We start from the raw sequence: 14,378 nt of genomic DNA, 5'->3' as shown, positions 1-14,378 counted from the left end.
GTGCTGGGGCCGGCCTGGAACCCAGTGCCATCCCTGGGGCCTGGTCCTCTTCCGTGAACTGAGGTCTGAACATGGGCACTGAGGAGTTCGTTTTCTGCCTGGAGTGTCGATGATTTACTGACGTGCAGATATCCTCAGGAATTAGAGCACAGCAGGACCCAACAGCTGCATCTGATGGTTTAGGGCTTCATGGGGGTGGAGGCTCATGGGAGGGGAAGGAGCTGGGAGTAGGGGCTGGCCCTTGGGGCTCTCCGCATGTGACTGCCCTGCCCTCGAGCGCTCGCTCGCACTCCGCAAGCAGCCGTCCCAGGTTTGCTGCAGCTGCAGACAACTGACCCCAGGCCACATTAGATCCCCCAAGGGGACAGGTTAACATCTTGGCACTGGAGGGTCAGCGGACTCCGCAGGAGCCTAAAGACAGGTCTGTGGCCTCACTGTCTGTCCCTGCCTGGCGGAGCCTTGGCTCTGTCCAGAGGCTCCACCCAGACCCATCCATGCGTCCTGTACGCTGTCTGCTGCTCAGCAGTACCCCACCTCTGCCCACAAAGATGTCCATCGCACCCCTGAGTTCTGACAACCAGAGACGCCAGCCAGGGGCAGGTGTAGTCACAGCTCCGGGACACGCCATGGGACAGCTCATCAGTGCAGGTCAGGCCCCACGCGCACTCTTCTCATTAGAACAAATCCAGTAAAATGACACGGTAGAGACAGGAGAAGAAAACCTAATGAAGCTGCTGATACTCAACGGGATCTGGAGGAGCAGGTGAGAAAGGAAACACTGGGACCAGAGGACCTGACCTGCCGTGACCTCCTGCTCCCACAAATAGCGGGCATCAAAACTCCTGGAAATGTAGGCTGGCTGGGAACGGTACGCGTCAGAGCTGCAGGGAGCCGCCCTGGCTTCGGGTGGATACATGAGTGGGACAGAAGACGGGTTTCCTCCATGGCCTGGGGAGGAGTGCAGCCATGCCTGGAGTGGCCGGGGGCTCGTGGAGCGCCATCACTGTGCGTGCAGTGCAGGAGTGGACTGTCGTGTGCCCTCACACCTCCTGCGCCAGGGCCTGGCATGGTTGTCCCTGGGCGTGTTGGGTGGGGCCAAGCTGAGAGCAGTCATCAGGCTTTCCCAGGTCATGGAGCACACACATGCTGGCCTTGGCCTTCTCTCGGTGCTGGCCTTCTCCTGATGTTTGCGCACAGGCAATTCTCATGCCCTGCCCCCTTCGTGCCTGGCTTCCCTTGGTGTCATTGTCCCGCCCGGGGCCTTGCGCTGGAGCGCCCACCTTGGTCTGTGTTCCTGATGGTTTCTGCCCCTGCCCCCTGCCCCAGGCTGGAACTGCGGCCCTGGCTGTTGGCTCACAGGGGCTGGCGGCTCCATGTTGTGTTCTGTTGTTCTAAGGTGTACTACTGCCGTCCCCTGGCCCTCGCATTCCTGGAGCTCACTGTGGTGCGGCGGTTCCACGAGTACACACACCAGCCCCACGTGCCGCCTGGGCTGCGGGCCGTGCTGGGCCGCCTCAGTGCCCTCTACGCCCTGTGGTCCCTGAGCCAGCACACAGCCCTGCTCTACCAAGGTGAGGCCCCTGCGGAGGGCACCTGATCCCGCCCTGGATCCCAGCCACATCTTCTTTAGGAGGCCTGGCTTTCCTTCTGAGTCCTTACCTCCACTGCTTTCCTTGAGCATTCCTCATGGGCTGGAGGAGCCTGGGGGCAGATGAGGATTCCAGATTCCATGGGAGGGAAAGTGGTGTTAGGACAGGACAACATTTGCCTTTCGTCCAGGGTCCCCTTGAAGTCTATTTCCTGTTCAGAGAATATTTCCAGGAGGCCCATGTTAGTCAGGCAGGGAGCTGGTCTATGGCAAGCTGAAGCCCATGCCTCCCAGCCCATGGGGCCCAGATAGACACGAGCCCAAGCTGCTAGGAGGCACCCTCAGGAAGGTCCAGCCTGAGGACCCGGGAGGGCTTCCTGAAGGAGGTGGTTTGGGGGCTGATTCCCAGCAGATTGGTGAAAAATGTGATAAGCTTGAGTCTGTTTCCATTATTGTCCTTCTAAGGAGCATCTTTAGACTGTTTTCCCTCATCTCCCCCAAAACACACTAATGATATAGACGGGCTGTGTATCTGTTCACATCCTGTGTGTCTATCACAGCTTTCTGAGAAGTGAGACCATTTGTCCTACTCCCCTTGCCAAGAACTAGTCTCCCTGCTTAGGGATGGTGTTGCCCTGTGGAGGCAGTGAGAGCAAATGGCTAGATTTACAAGGGGAGAGCAGACTTCGAACCTAGGGAGTGGTGGTGTGCAAGACAGGGGACTGGGCACTAAAAAGTGACAATTCTGAGGGATGGACAGTTTCCTTCACAAAAATCCAACAAAAGATTCTATAGCAAATGTGCGCTCAAATGCTCAGGCCACAGCCTTGGGCCCCATGAGATGCCACGGCAAACCTACTGTGGTGGTGTGATGGTGGAGGTGATGGTGGTTGTGGTGGTGATGGTGATAATGATGGTGATGGTGATGATGGTGATGGTGATGATGGTGATGGTGGTGATGATGGTGATGGTGGTGATGATGTTGGTCATGATGGTGGTGGTGGTGATGATGGTGGTGATGGTGGAGGTAATGATGATGGTGATGATGATGGTGATGGTGATGATGATAGCGATGATGGTGATGATGGTGGTGGTGATGATGGTAGGGGTAATGGTGATAACAGTGGTGGAGGTGATAATGGTGATGGTGGTGGTGGGGGTAGTGGTGGTTGAGGATGTCTCCTGGCCTGACTGTGACCTCCTGGCACATGCACAGTGATGGGAAAGGGGCACGGGAACCTGGCCCTGGCCAGCATGTTCCTGCAGTGGGGAGAGCTCATACAAAGCACCTGGGGGCTAAGGTGGACATAGGGTACCAGACCCCATTGTAACCAGTGCTGTGCTTACAGGTGGCTATTTCTCTGGTGAGCGAGCTGGTAAAATGATCCAGAATGCCATCCTGGAACTGTGCTCAAAGGTGAGCAGTGATCACTCTTGTGTCATCACGATTCCCCCACATTATGTGTAACTGCTGCAGGGTGACACACATCTTTGCTTTGCACACACATGTGTCTATGCAATGCTGAACAAGAACAGGAAGATGACAGAAAAATGCGCCAATGTCAGGGGTCTTAGGCAAAGAGTCACTTTTAGGGATCATCTTAGAGTCCACACTCTGTAATACACTTTTCACAGCCGCCCTGGTAATTCTCTCAAGCTTCCCAAGGGATTCAGCCTCCAGCTTAAACTTATCTCATGGTGTTTTTCTTGTGTGCGGGATTCTTTCATCTTTGTCCCCAGAAAGGTCATGTGGGCCAAACCCTGACTCTGCGCCCTCGTGGTGCTCTGTCCAGGGAGCCTTTCTATAGGGGCAGACATGGCCAGAGCTGTGCCATCCCATTGGTCACTGCAGCCCCCACAGCTGTTGGCCATGGACATGTGCCCATGTGACTGAGGGTATTTGTCTTTGATTTTCACCCACTTACACTTAAAAGGCCACCCATCCTGGTGCTGCCAGACTGGGTGACCATCCTTAGCAGAGTCATCTCTCCTCTCGATGGTGGGAAATCATTTTATCAGATGTCTCAAATGACCAGCGACCTGCCACTTCCTTTCTCCCTCTCAGAGCTCAGAGTCGATGTGGTTCCAGGCAGCCCCCTGATTGGTTCTAAACCTCCCCCATTCTCAGCTTGCCAGTGGCCATCCCTTGGTCTCCCGACATTCTGGGTCGGCGTGCGTCCATGACAGTGCCACACCCATGTGCGGCCATGCATACTTCCTGTCCAAACCCATGACTGGAGGGTTTCCTAGGTGTGTTCCCCTTGCTCTCAAACAGCTGCATCCCTGGGGACCTGTGCCTCGTGGCTGGGGGCCTGGGCAGGCTGGTGCTTACACACACAGTCATGTAGCTGAAACATCCTGTCCATCCGCCACCAGGGAGGCCCAGGTCCTTGCTGCCATTCCAGGGGCTCTGGCCCAGACAGGTGGAGGGGGCAGGGTGCTCATCCCGCAGTTTACTCGTGCATTATCTGTGGGTGCACTGGTGCAACCACGGCAGAGGTGGCCACTGAGCCAGACCATTTCCTGCTGTCACATGGCAGGTGTGCCGGCCCCTGTCTGGACAAGGGCCTTGCTCTGCGGACAGTTACATCTGAGGTGGGTGCACTCGTTCATCAGGAGCCAAGGGGCAGAGGGCGCGTGGCTGCGGAGCAAGGGGCCAGGTACACTCACGAGCAGCACCCAAACCACAAGCTGTGCTCCCCCCTCTCTTGGATGGACTGGCTTAGTCCTGGCTGGCCAGTTGCTTTCCCTCTGCGTTGCCAAAACTGTCCCACCCCAGGACTCCAGTTGGTGCACCTGGGGGCCGCATCACAATTATTTTAAGAAAAAATCCTTTTGCATTTCAAGAATGTTCTTAGGAGTCTTACATAAATTTCACATGTCCTATTGGAGAACTGCTTGCACGAGGGAATGGGGACATCCTCAAGCCACCATGCACCCAACAGTCCTCGTAGCACGGCTTTCCCAGATGCCTGTAAACACCACCCCGGCACATTTTTTCTGGACGTGCTCTCCTCTGCTGGAATGGCAGCTGCCTGGAGTAGGCAGATTCACACACGAATCTGAGGACGCTTGCCCCGTTAGTGAGCTGCTGAGCTGCTTTTACAAGCAGCTCCCTCCTTGAGAAACAGTTAACGCACTGGAAGTTGTGAGTGATTAGCAACATGGAGAAAATATTCAGACACGCACCGAGGGAGTCTGTGATGCAGGCCAGCGGGAAGATAATGCATTAGTAACCAAGCCTCACATGCGTCTGCTGGGGTTACCGTTGCTAGCGGGTCATTGCTAGCGGGTTGTAGCAACAAACGGCCAATGCTCTGTTTCTCGGCAGTCGCCATGGAGACTCCTGGGGGTTGCCAAGAGAATGAACTTTGTTTTCCCACAGCTGAAAGACGATGCTGTTGCCCTGGTGGACGTGATCGCCCCTCCCGACTTTGTCCTAGACTCACCGATTGGCAGAGCCAACGGCGAGGTGAGTCCCCCCAGGGCCAGGGGCTGCTGGCAGTTACTGCTGGGTGGAGATGATGGCATGGGCCAGGGATGTTGATGCTCTCAGGCAGCAGCAGAGGGAGCGGCCAGGAGTGGGGGCTGGTTTGGGGAGGGTTAGCTGCACCCCAGCCTACCTTTCTTCCAGATGTTGGCTGGCAGCCCCGCCCTCACAGGCCCAGGGTGCTGGGGTCAGCACAGGCCCATGCTGAGTGCTGGGCCTTCCAGCCGTCCCCCTGCTCTCACAAACCCCAGGGGCCCTTCCCAGCGCTGGGTCTTCCTGACCTCTCGCAGTGCTGGCTCCTGACCCTTTCTATCCACTGACCACTCATCCCTGGTGTTTTTGCTTCCAGCAGCCCCCTCTTGGCTCCCCAATCTCCCTTGCCCCACCATGCTCCATCCAGAATGACTGCTTCAAGTGATCTTGTCAGACTGCCCCCTGCTGAGCCTCCCACCAACGTCCCTCATCCCCACACCCCTAGCCTACGTGACCTGACCTCCAAGGTCATTTTATGCTGTGCTCCTCCTGCCTGCTGGACTCCAGCCTCACTGTCCCCCTCTATTCTTTGATGACAGTAGGCTTTCCCACCACAGGACCTTTGCACCTGCTGTTCGCTCTGCGTGGAGCACTTCCATCCATTGCATCTAAGCAGAAGGCTGCCTCTCAGCTCTTCTCTGAGGCGGGTGCCCCCAGTTTGTCCTGCCATCTCACCCTACAGTGCTCATTCCTGAGCCCGCCCTTGTCCCTACATGCTGTGTCCTCAGCTCCTCCCAGCAATGCACCCCCTACAGGCTGTTCAAGGCCATGTTCTTTGTGCGGAAAAACCCACTTTCCACTCAAGCTGTGTTTCATTGGAGACCGAATTTGAGGGGACAGGAGCCTTCCATGCATGCTCAGGGGAACAGACTTCTCCTGGGCAGGGGGTAGGCACCCCGACCATGGCCAGTCTCAGGCCACACTTGGGCTTGGGATGGTGTACTGGGCCCTAGGGTGGATAGGACAGAAGAAGTCTCCAGGCTGGCATGAGGACAGTATCATCCTTGGAGGCCTGCTGTCCTCTGGCCCGTCCCACACGGTGTCTGTTACACACATGCTTTGCCACGGAGAAACCCAACACCCAGGGAAGCCAGGTGGCCTGCCCACAGCTGCCCAGCCAGGAAGCAGCAGAGCCGGGATGTGGGTATAGACCTACCACCTGGAGAGAAGACAGGAGACTGGACCTCAGTCCCCAGTGTGGTCAGGGCCCCAGTGAGCACCCGCAGAAGGACATGCCAGTAAGGCTGCAGGAGGGGGGCTGAGCTGCCCATGGGGGCATGACCAGGATGCAGGTTGGCAGGCAATGAGGAGGACCTGGACACAGTGTCATGTGAGGCCCCGAGCCCCCAGGAGAGTTAGCGGGTACAGAAGGAGCCAGGGCAGCTGACTCACTGGGCCCCTTGTGTGCCCTGTAGAGACAACCCCACTCCAGGTAGGACAGTGGCTGGTGTGCAGGGGCCGTCCCTGTGCTGCGGGCTCCTTCCGGCTCTGGAGTCCACCGTGGACTCCTGAGGCCCCGCCTGGCAGGAAGGTATATACAGCACACAGTTTGACCAGACGCTGCTGGGTGAGAAGTGCAATTTAAGGGAACATGCAGCTGCCAGAGGCTAAGACAGCCATTCCCTGAAGCATCAGGCTCCAAATTGCAATATGTAACCTGTGTGAAGAAAGTGGGCCTGAGTGTGCCTGGCGGGGCCCAGGAGTGCACTCAGCAGGCGCAGGGACACTGGCTTCTTCGAAGTAAGGAGAGCCCGGCTGACTCAGTGGTCGAGCGTGTGAGTCTTGATCTCAGGTTGTGAGTTCAAGCCCCATGGCGGGTGTGGAGCCCACTTAAAAAAGAAAAAAAAAAAAAAAGCTGAATTTGTCAAGGCCAGCCAGGGACACAGGAGGCCCCTTCCCTCGCTCCATGGACTGGAGACCTGCCAGCCTGTGTGCCACGTTTGGGGCAGATGGAGAACCCCAGCAATGTGCATGGCCTTCTGCCCATATAGACGCTGCTCTGCTTTTCCCACGGGGCAGCCCGGTGGAAAGGGTTTGGTGTGAGCTGCTGGAGGAGGTGGTCTGCCAGCCTAGCTACTGAGGGAGAGGGCACGCTTCAGAGCAGACAGCCAGCGCTCACCTGCGGAGCCCATGTGGGCCTCCCCCTACAAGAGTCCCCAGAGGAAAGGACGCATCCAAAGCTGTCGTCATAAATTGTTTTAAAGTATTACATGTTTCCAGTTGTTTTCCATGAGGAAAAAAGATTGATGTAAATGAAATCATCTTAAAATTTTCTAAGAAGTGACAAGAGGATTTTCTGTGTTTTCAGCAAAAAGTGTGTATGAGGGGCTCAGCAACTCCCTCCTCGGCTCTGTGAGGAACCTTGTTTATTACCCATGTATGTGCTTATTTCTTGTAGCTCTATAAAAACCTCTGGACTGCTGTCCTTCTGGAAAGCAAAGTGCTGGAGAGGCCATCATGGTGGGCGGAGTTTTCCATCAGGAAGCCCAGCATGGGAAGTTTGAAACCAAAGCTATAGTCGCATCACACACTCAGCTGAATCTAAGTGAGCTGATCCTGCTGGCAAAGACGGTGACCTCAAATCCTAGTTCCATATGATGCTGGAAACACCGCTGCTTTCTGAACATAGCCGTACTCGTCCTGCACTGGCCTCTCCCCCCACCGCCCGGGGACAGCTCCCCAGCACGGTGCCGGGAGGACGCCTCTGCCAGATTTGCTGTGTGCAGAGAAAATCCATGTGATCACCTCTCTTCCTGATGGTCTGTTTTTTTGGTAATGAGGACATCGCACATGCTGTGTTCACATGCCCGAGAGGAGGCCGCGTGCTCATAATCAGGGCATTTCCGGGCCAATGGTCTTCCGCCTCCTGAGATTTCTTACAAAGCTCTGCTTCACTAAGTGCTTAATAATGCCAACCTGATTCTTTGTTAACTGGTTTGACTTTATCATGGAATTAAATCCTATTTTAAGCTTACCTGAATGCTGTACTTTGAGATTTCTAAGGAGAAGAAAATCTATTTTATGGGGAAATCCAGGTTTCCACCAAGGAAACGTTTCCAAAGAAAATAAACGCATCACACAGGTCTGGTCAGTTTAAGACCCTGAGCTGCCGGCTGCATACATGTTCCTTCATTCTGGTTAGAGGCTCTTGGCAGGATGCCTAGTGCTGCTTGGCGGCTCCCCGCCCTGTGGACCAGCGCACCTGCCTTCCTGTGGAGGCCAGGTTGGAGGTGGACGAACCCCCACACGGTAGCTCCTGGGTCCCCACTAAGCATGCCTGGCTTGCAGGTTCCTCTCTGTCATCAGCCACCACTCTGAAACTTCAGAGCGGAGCAGGCAGACATGGCCCAGGCACCCAAGGAGCACAGGCCATGCCAGGCAACTGGGGATGGCTTCTTATCTCGGAATAGCTCCAAGTGCCTCTGAGCACGGGAGGGGCGGGGGCAGGACCCGTTTTTATTAAAGACTGACTTTCCAGCTTTGGAAACTACCAGAGGGGCTCCTTGACTTCTCCAGCCTCAGTTATCACACCTAGAAAAAGGGAAACCGACCCCACCTCAGCCCTGCAGGGCAGCCAGGCACACATGAGTGGGTGAGAGGGGCTGCTTTTATTGAGCGCTACTGGATGCAGGTACTTCATCGTCACCATCTCCTGGACCTCCAGACACTGGGTGGGGAGAGTCTGACAAGCACGCCCATTTTACAGGTGAGAAAACTGACCCTGAAAACCTCAGTCACTGCCGTGGGCCAAACACGGCCAGGAGGTGGTCCAGCCCAGAATGCACACAACCATCCCAACATTCTCGGCCCAGCACAGAACAGGTCCTTGCTAGTATCAGGGCTGTAGTTTTAAGTGGGAAGAACCCTGCCTGAGTGTAATACACTCACTCCAGAGGGGTGGGCAGCTTCTACCAGGAGCTGCAAGAGGCTGTCCTCGGTGCAGCTCATTCGGCCGTTAGCATCCTTCGGGCAGGTTTTCAGAGGATTTGTTTGCATTGTCACGCCTGTCCTTTGGGAACAATGGATGGCAGCTAGCACACCCTCCGGCCTGCTGGCCTCTGATGTCGTTTGTGAAGCCAGCACATGGCCATCAGGCACTATTTCAGGAATGTAGAAACCATCAAAGAGGAAAATGTCACAGCTCCACTCTTGAGTGATAATGACTGCTTACGTATCATTTCCTTTGGGACCAGAGGTCACAGAAGGGGGTTCATGGTTGTCCTGGGTTCATACCGGTTTTGACCCATGCTGCTCTGAGGCCGGAAAGATGACTGTCTTGTCCCCACTGGTCAGAGCCCAGTGGACAGCTCATCCCGTCTTCTGGTGGCGTGCTGCGGCACCCCATTCTTGAAGCCCTCTGTGTGCTTGTGTACTCCTGTATGTGTGCAATTTTCCTGTGTGTGCGATTTTCCTAACAGAGCCTGGGGCCATCCTCTAGACCCTTTTTCAGGCTGAAGGGCACTTCTTAGGCACTTCTTGTGTCAAGCAGCATGGATATACAAGCTTAACAAGCCTCCTGAGGGATATGGAGATTTAGAGTTTCTGCCCGGAGTAGCTCTGTGCATGGGTCAGCTCCTGGAAGCTGGGGCACCCAGACCAGTGCCTTGGGGGCGGGGCTTGTGATACCAACACCAAGTCAGAGGTGAAACAGCCTGATGGACAAGCACAGGGTGAGAGCCGGGCAGAGCCAGATGGTGCCCATGACGAAACAGCATGAACGACAGAATCTGCTTCACTCTGCCCTTGTCAGCATTGTCACAGGCTAGCAAGGAAGGCACAGAACGCAGGCCTGGCCCACAGACGGCCGCTGCTTGAGAGGTCTCCACATTATCACACTCCTCCCAGGAAGGCACCTGCCTTTTTGCTCTGTTACCCTTCCCAGTGGTGTCCAGTCTGGGGCTCCCTGGGCAGATATGCTCTTCCCTACTGAGGCTGAACATGTCTTCCCAACTATTTATGGGCTATCTCTATGTGCTCAGGATGATTGCCACTTATCGCTTTTTGCCTAATGGAGACTTTAGGCGTCACAATATTTTTGTTGATTTTAAAAATACTCTTTATATACTAAGAATAATAAACCTGGGACATATGTATTATCTATCACTTTTCTTTGTTTATCCTTCGCCTTTTGATTGTATTAATTTTTTTTCTTTTTGATTTAACATGAAGTTTAAAATAGAATTTGAAATCTTATATAAAATTAAGAACCTTTCCTGCTTTGCCCTTTGAGGTTGTGCTTGGAATGTTCTTTCCCATACTGGGATTATTTCTACCTATCTGTTTCTTCCAGCGTGTATTGCCAGTGCTTTGTTGACCAGGAATTGACTTCAAGATACAATGCAAGGTAGGGATCCCGGTGGCTGGCCCTAACCAGAAGTGCCATCTGCAGCAAATGCCGGAATCACGGATGTTCCTGGGCCCATTTCTGCCTTTTTCTATTTTATTGTCTTTTCTCACATTAGCTCCTATGATTTCCATGAGTGTGGCTTTCATACTTTCCGGTATCCTTTGAAGCAGACAAAACCTCTCTCATCTTTTGAAAAAAATTTCTTAGGTGTGCAAACTTTGGTATTATTTTGTCAAATACAGTGCCCTCCCTTCCCCAGATTAATGAAAGATTCTTTGGAATTTGTGGGTTTGGTTTAATCTATCAATTACTATCAGAATTTAGATCTTTATGGTGAGTAGTCTCTCCATCTAAGACCATTTTTCCATGTTGTTTTTAATAAGCTTCCTTGCTCTGGTGTATTTACTTTGTAAATGATCACTTTTAAAAAAAAAACTTAGTTATAATAGTCTTACATTGATTCTCTTGGGTGTTCCTTATATGTCATTGGCAAATAGTGATGGTTTGGCCATTATCAAAACTTTTACCAGTCATTTAGCCTTCCTGGCTAATGTCTACTGGTCTTGCCAGAACAGTCTCCTTACAGCTGACAGTGAGCGCCTCTGTCCAGTCTCAGACACTCAGACATTGCCTTCAGTGGTTTGCATTGATGTGATGTTGTATGGGGGATTGATTGCTAAGAGAGACCAAGGCAGGGGACCAAGCCAGGGACCTTCTCTCTGGGCCGCACACACAGGCATGTGCTTGTGCCTGGAACTCTGACTCCCCAAGGACAAAGGCTGTGGAGTGGGAGTCCTCCTCTGCGAGCAGACCAGGAGCCCGGCTCCCGGGGCTCTATGGGGCTGGCTGGGCGGATATGAATGGAAACCACTGGAGCATAAAGAAGACAGTAAAAACCCACCCAAACCCCATCATCATCCTTGAGAGCCCACTAACATCTTGGGATCAAGGTCTTTCTCGTAGCCGCTAAGGTTCTTGGTGGCCGTTGGGCCCTCTGTTATCATGGGCCGTGTTATTGACATTTGGGGACCATCCCTTTTGATGTGCTTCCGGTAGCCTGACCTCAGCTCTAGTCACCTTTCCCAAGTCTATTTTTATCCCCTACAAAACACTGAAGGTGGTCTTGCCCTTGGGACCACCCCTTCCACAAAGTCAGTGACCACCCAGCACCCAGCCACACCAGGCCCCACACAAGGCTGTGCATCTCTGTTACAAGGTCCCTTTCTGTATGACTTGGTTCATGCAGCTGTTTGGACATTCCCCAGACTCCGCGGGGAGTGTGCCCTGCCAGACGGTGGGCCCCATCTGATTCTTTTTTTTTTTTTTCTTTTAAGATTTTATTTTTATTATTTATTTGATGGACAGATCACAAGTAGGCAGAGAGGCAGGCAGAGAGAAGAAGGGAAACAGGCTCCCTGTTGAGCAAAGAGCCCGAAGTGGGGCTCAATCCCAGGACCCTGGGATTATGACCTGAGCCGAAGGCAGAGGTTTAACCCACTGAGCCACCTAGGTGCCCCAGTGGGCCCCATCTGAAGACAACAGGAGGCCACCTAATTTTGGGCAGTGGCCTCCAGGTGCGTGAGCCACCAGCTGCCTAACCGCCCATGACCACAAGCTGGGCCGACAGGCTGACATGGAGCCCCAGCGCCAAACCGGCCCCTGGGCATCCACAGAACGGCTCAGCCGGGTGGCTCCTGACTACACTTGCGGGAGGTCCACTCTCCATGAGGAGCAGGAGAATGCCGGCCGCCTCCGGACTGGGGACTCCTGGCCACATGGGGCTGCCCAGTGAGCCTATGCGGCCCTGGATTGCTTTCATGTTTAGTCACAGCCCCTTGCCATCCCTGAAAACTGATTATCCGGGGACTTTGTTGGGCTGTGGGCATTGGTCCTGAGTCCAGGAGGTCAGGAAGTCTCAGGAGGACCCCCATTCCTACCAGCTGCTGGGAAAGCTCCCCCACCCTATTTCCCTTCCAGTGCAAAGACTGACCTCAGCTGGTCCTGTCTTGCTAGATGGCCCAGAGGCCCAGGGAGGTGGCTCTGCTTCGTGAAGCCCAGAGGAAGGCAGTGCTGGTCCCATGAAAGGGCACAGGAGCAGTTACTCCCCTCACACACTTGCTCACGGGAGTAGGTTTGCCAGTCTGTTGAGCAAGGAGGCCTATGGTGTTCACAAGAGAAAACTCGACTAGGGTCTTACAGAGGCCAGAGGCTTGGGGCGAGAAAACCAGACGTGAGACTCACCCCCAGGTGTGTGTTCCAGGTGCCCCAATGGCATTTGCAAACATTGCTGACCTCTCCCAAAATTCTTCATCTTCACTCCAGAGTGAGGCTTGTAAAAACAAAATACGTTTTTAAGAATATGTCCTTAGGTCATCATCCATAAAAACCCTGGCCTGACATTCTTTTTTTTTTTTTTAATTTATTTGACAGAGAGAGATCACAAGTAGGCAGAGAGGCAAGCAGAGAGAGAGACTGAGAAGGAAGCAGGCTCCCTGCCAAGCAGAGAGCCTGATGTGGAACTCGATCCCAGAACCCTGAGATCACGACCCGAGCCGAAAGCAGAGGCTTAACCCACTGAGCCACCCAGGTGCCCCCTGGCCTGACATTCTTCCTGGCAGCCTGGAGAGGTGGCTGGCCACCTCTGGAGAGGACCAGCTTTGGTTCAAGTCCTCTGTGGTTGGTCACTGGCTGTGAGGCCTGGGGCACATTTCTTAACTTCCTTAAAGCTGTTTGTTCCTTCCTAAGTTGAGATACCTGTTTGCTGGTTTGCAGGAGCTGATAGAGGCAGTATGTCAAGTGGGAGGGCCCACGGCGCACTGACCGGGACTCTTGTGGCCGGGCCTAGGACTCTGCATTTCTTCTTTTTTTTTTTAATATTTTATTTATTTATTTGACAGAGATCACAAGTAGGCAGAGAGGCAGGCAGAGAGAGAGGAAGGGAAGCAGGCTCCACGCGGGGCTCGATCCCAGGACCCCGGGATCATGACCTGAGCCGAAGGCAGAGGCATTAACCAACTGAGCCACCCAGGTGCCCCGGACTCTGCATTTCTTTCAGCACAGTGGGCGGTTGTGATGTGCAGAGTCTGAGGACTCCCACCTTTGTTATGGGCCCGAATTCTGGAGAGAACGGAGGTGGGTCAGTGGCCTTAGGGACAGGTGAAGTACCATCCCATGGCCCCTTAAAAAGATGCCAAGATGAGGAATGACCATGTGTGGTCCCACCAGCTGCCCACAGGTGCCCAAAGGCCAGCCCCGCTCTTGGCCTCCAGTCCTTCCACCTCAAAAGAGGGTCTTTTCCAGGGACCAGACCGTCCACAGCAGGAATTTCCTGTGGCTGCAGGCTGGCCCTTCTCTGTGGACCCTGGGCCTGCACAGATGGCCACCCCTTGGCTCTTTGTATCTGTGTGTGTACCCTCAACACCCAGCCATCAAGGGCCAGGGACCTGGGGGATGGTTCACTCCACCCCTGGGTGCTGCCTGCTGCCGGCTGCCCACATGGGTTTCTAACCCCAGGATGGCCACCGGGCCTCATACCCAAGTCTGGCTCTTTCTGTGTCATTCCTTGGTGCTTCTGTGTGGACGTGGGTGTAGTGTTGGCAGGAGATGCACTTCCCACTGACGTCACAGCTACACTGGCCTAGCACTTTCCCTGCCCAGCTAGCACCCTTTGGCCACAAGGAATTTCATGACATTCCTCTGTTATCATGTCATATCCCAGATTCCCTGGATAGCCCTGCTTGGTTTGTGGTCAGTCTTCCCACCAGTCTGGAACCTTGTTGAAGTCAGGGATTGGGCCCGAATCCTCTGCGGTCTTCAGCACCCAGCACAAGGCCACTCATGGGAAGTGTTTGGCAAGCACTGAAGGGAGGCATAGATGGATGGGTGGGTGGATGGATGGATGGACGGGTAAGTGGGTGGAT

At 54.2% G+C, this 14,378-nt stretch overlaps 1 protein-coding gene across 2 annotated transcripts in view; it reads left to right on the top strand.

Moving 5' to 3' along the window:
- ACOX3 (acyl-CoA oxidase 3, pristanoyl) overlaps positions 1–8,085 on the top strand; it is a 38,500-nt gene extending 30,415 nt beyond the window's left edge. For both annotated transcript variants that reach the window (XM_082727511.1, XM_082727512.1), the window contains exons 15-18: positions 1,397–1,571; positions 2,938–3,005; positions 4,974–5,060; positions 7,510–8,085. In XM_082727511.1, the coding sequence (XP_082583637.1) occupies positions 1,397–1,571; positions 2,938–3,005; positions 4,974–5,060; positions 7,510–7,629 (450 nt within the window). In that variant the 3' untranslated portion in view covers positions 7,630–8,085. The remainder of the gene's footprint in view (positions 1–1,396; positions 1,572–2,937; positions 3,006–4,973; positions 5,061–7,509) is intronic.
- The last annotated feature ends 6,293 nt before the right edge of the window (positions 8,086–14,378 follow it).

This window comes from Mustela nivalis (genome assembly GCF_964662115.1).
Source record: "Mustela nivalis genome assembly, chromosome: 4".
Lineage (NCBI taxonomy): Eukaryota > Metazoa > Chordata > Mammalia > Carnivora > Mustelidae > Mustela > Mustela nivalis.
This window is presented reverse-complemented; position numbering and strand designations above follow the sequence as displayed.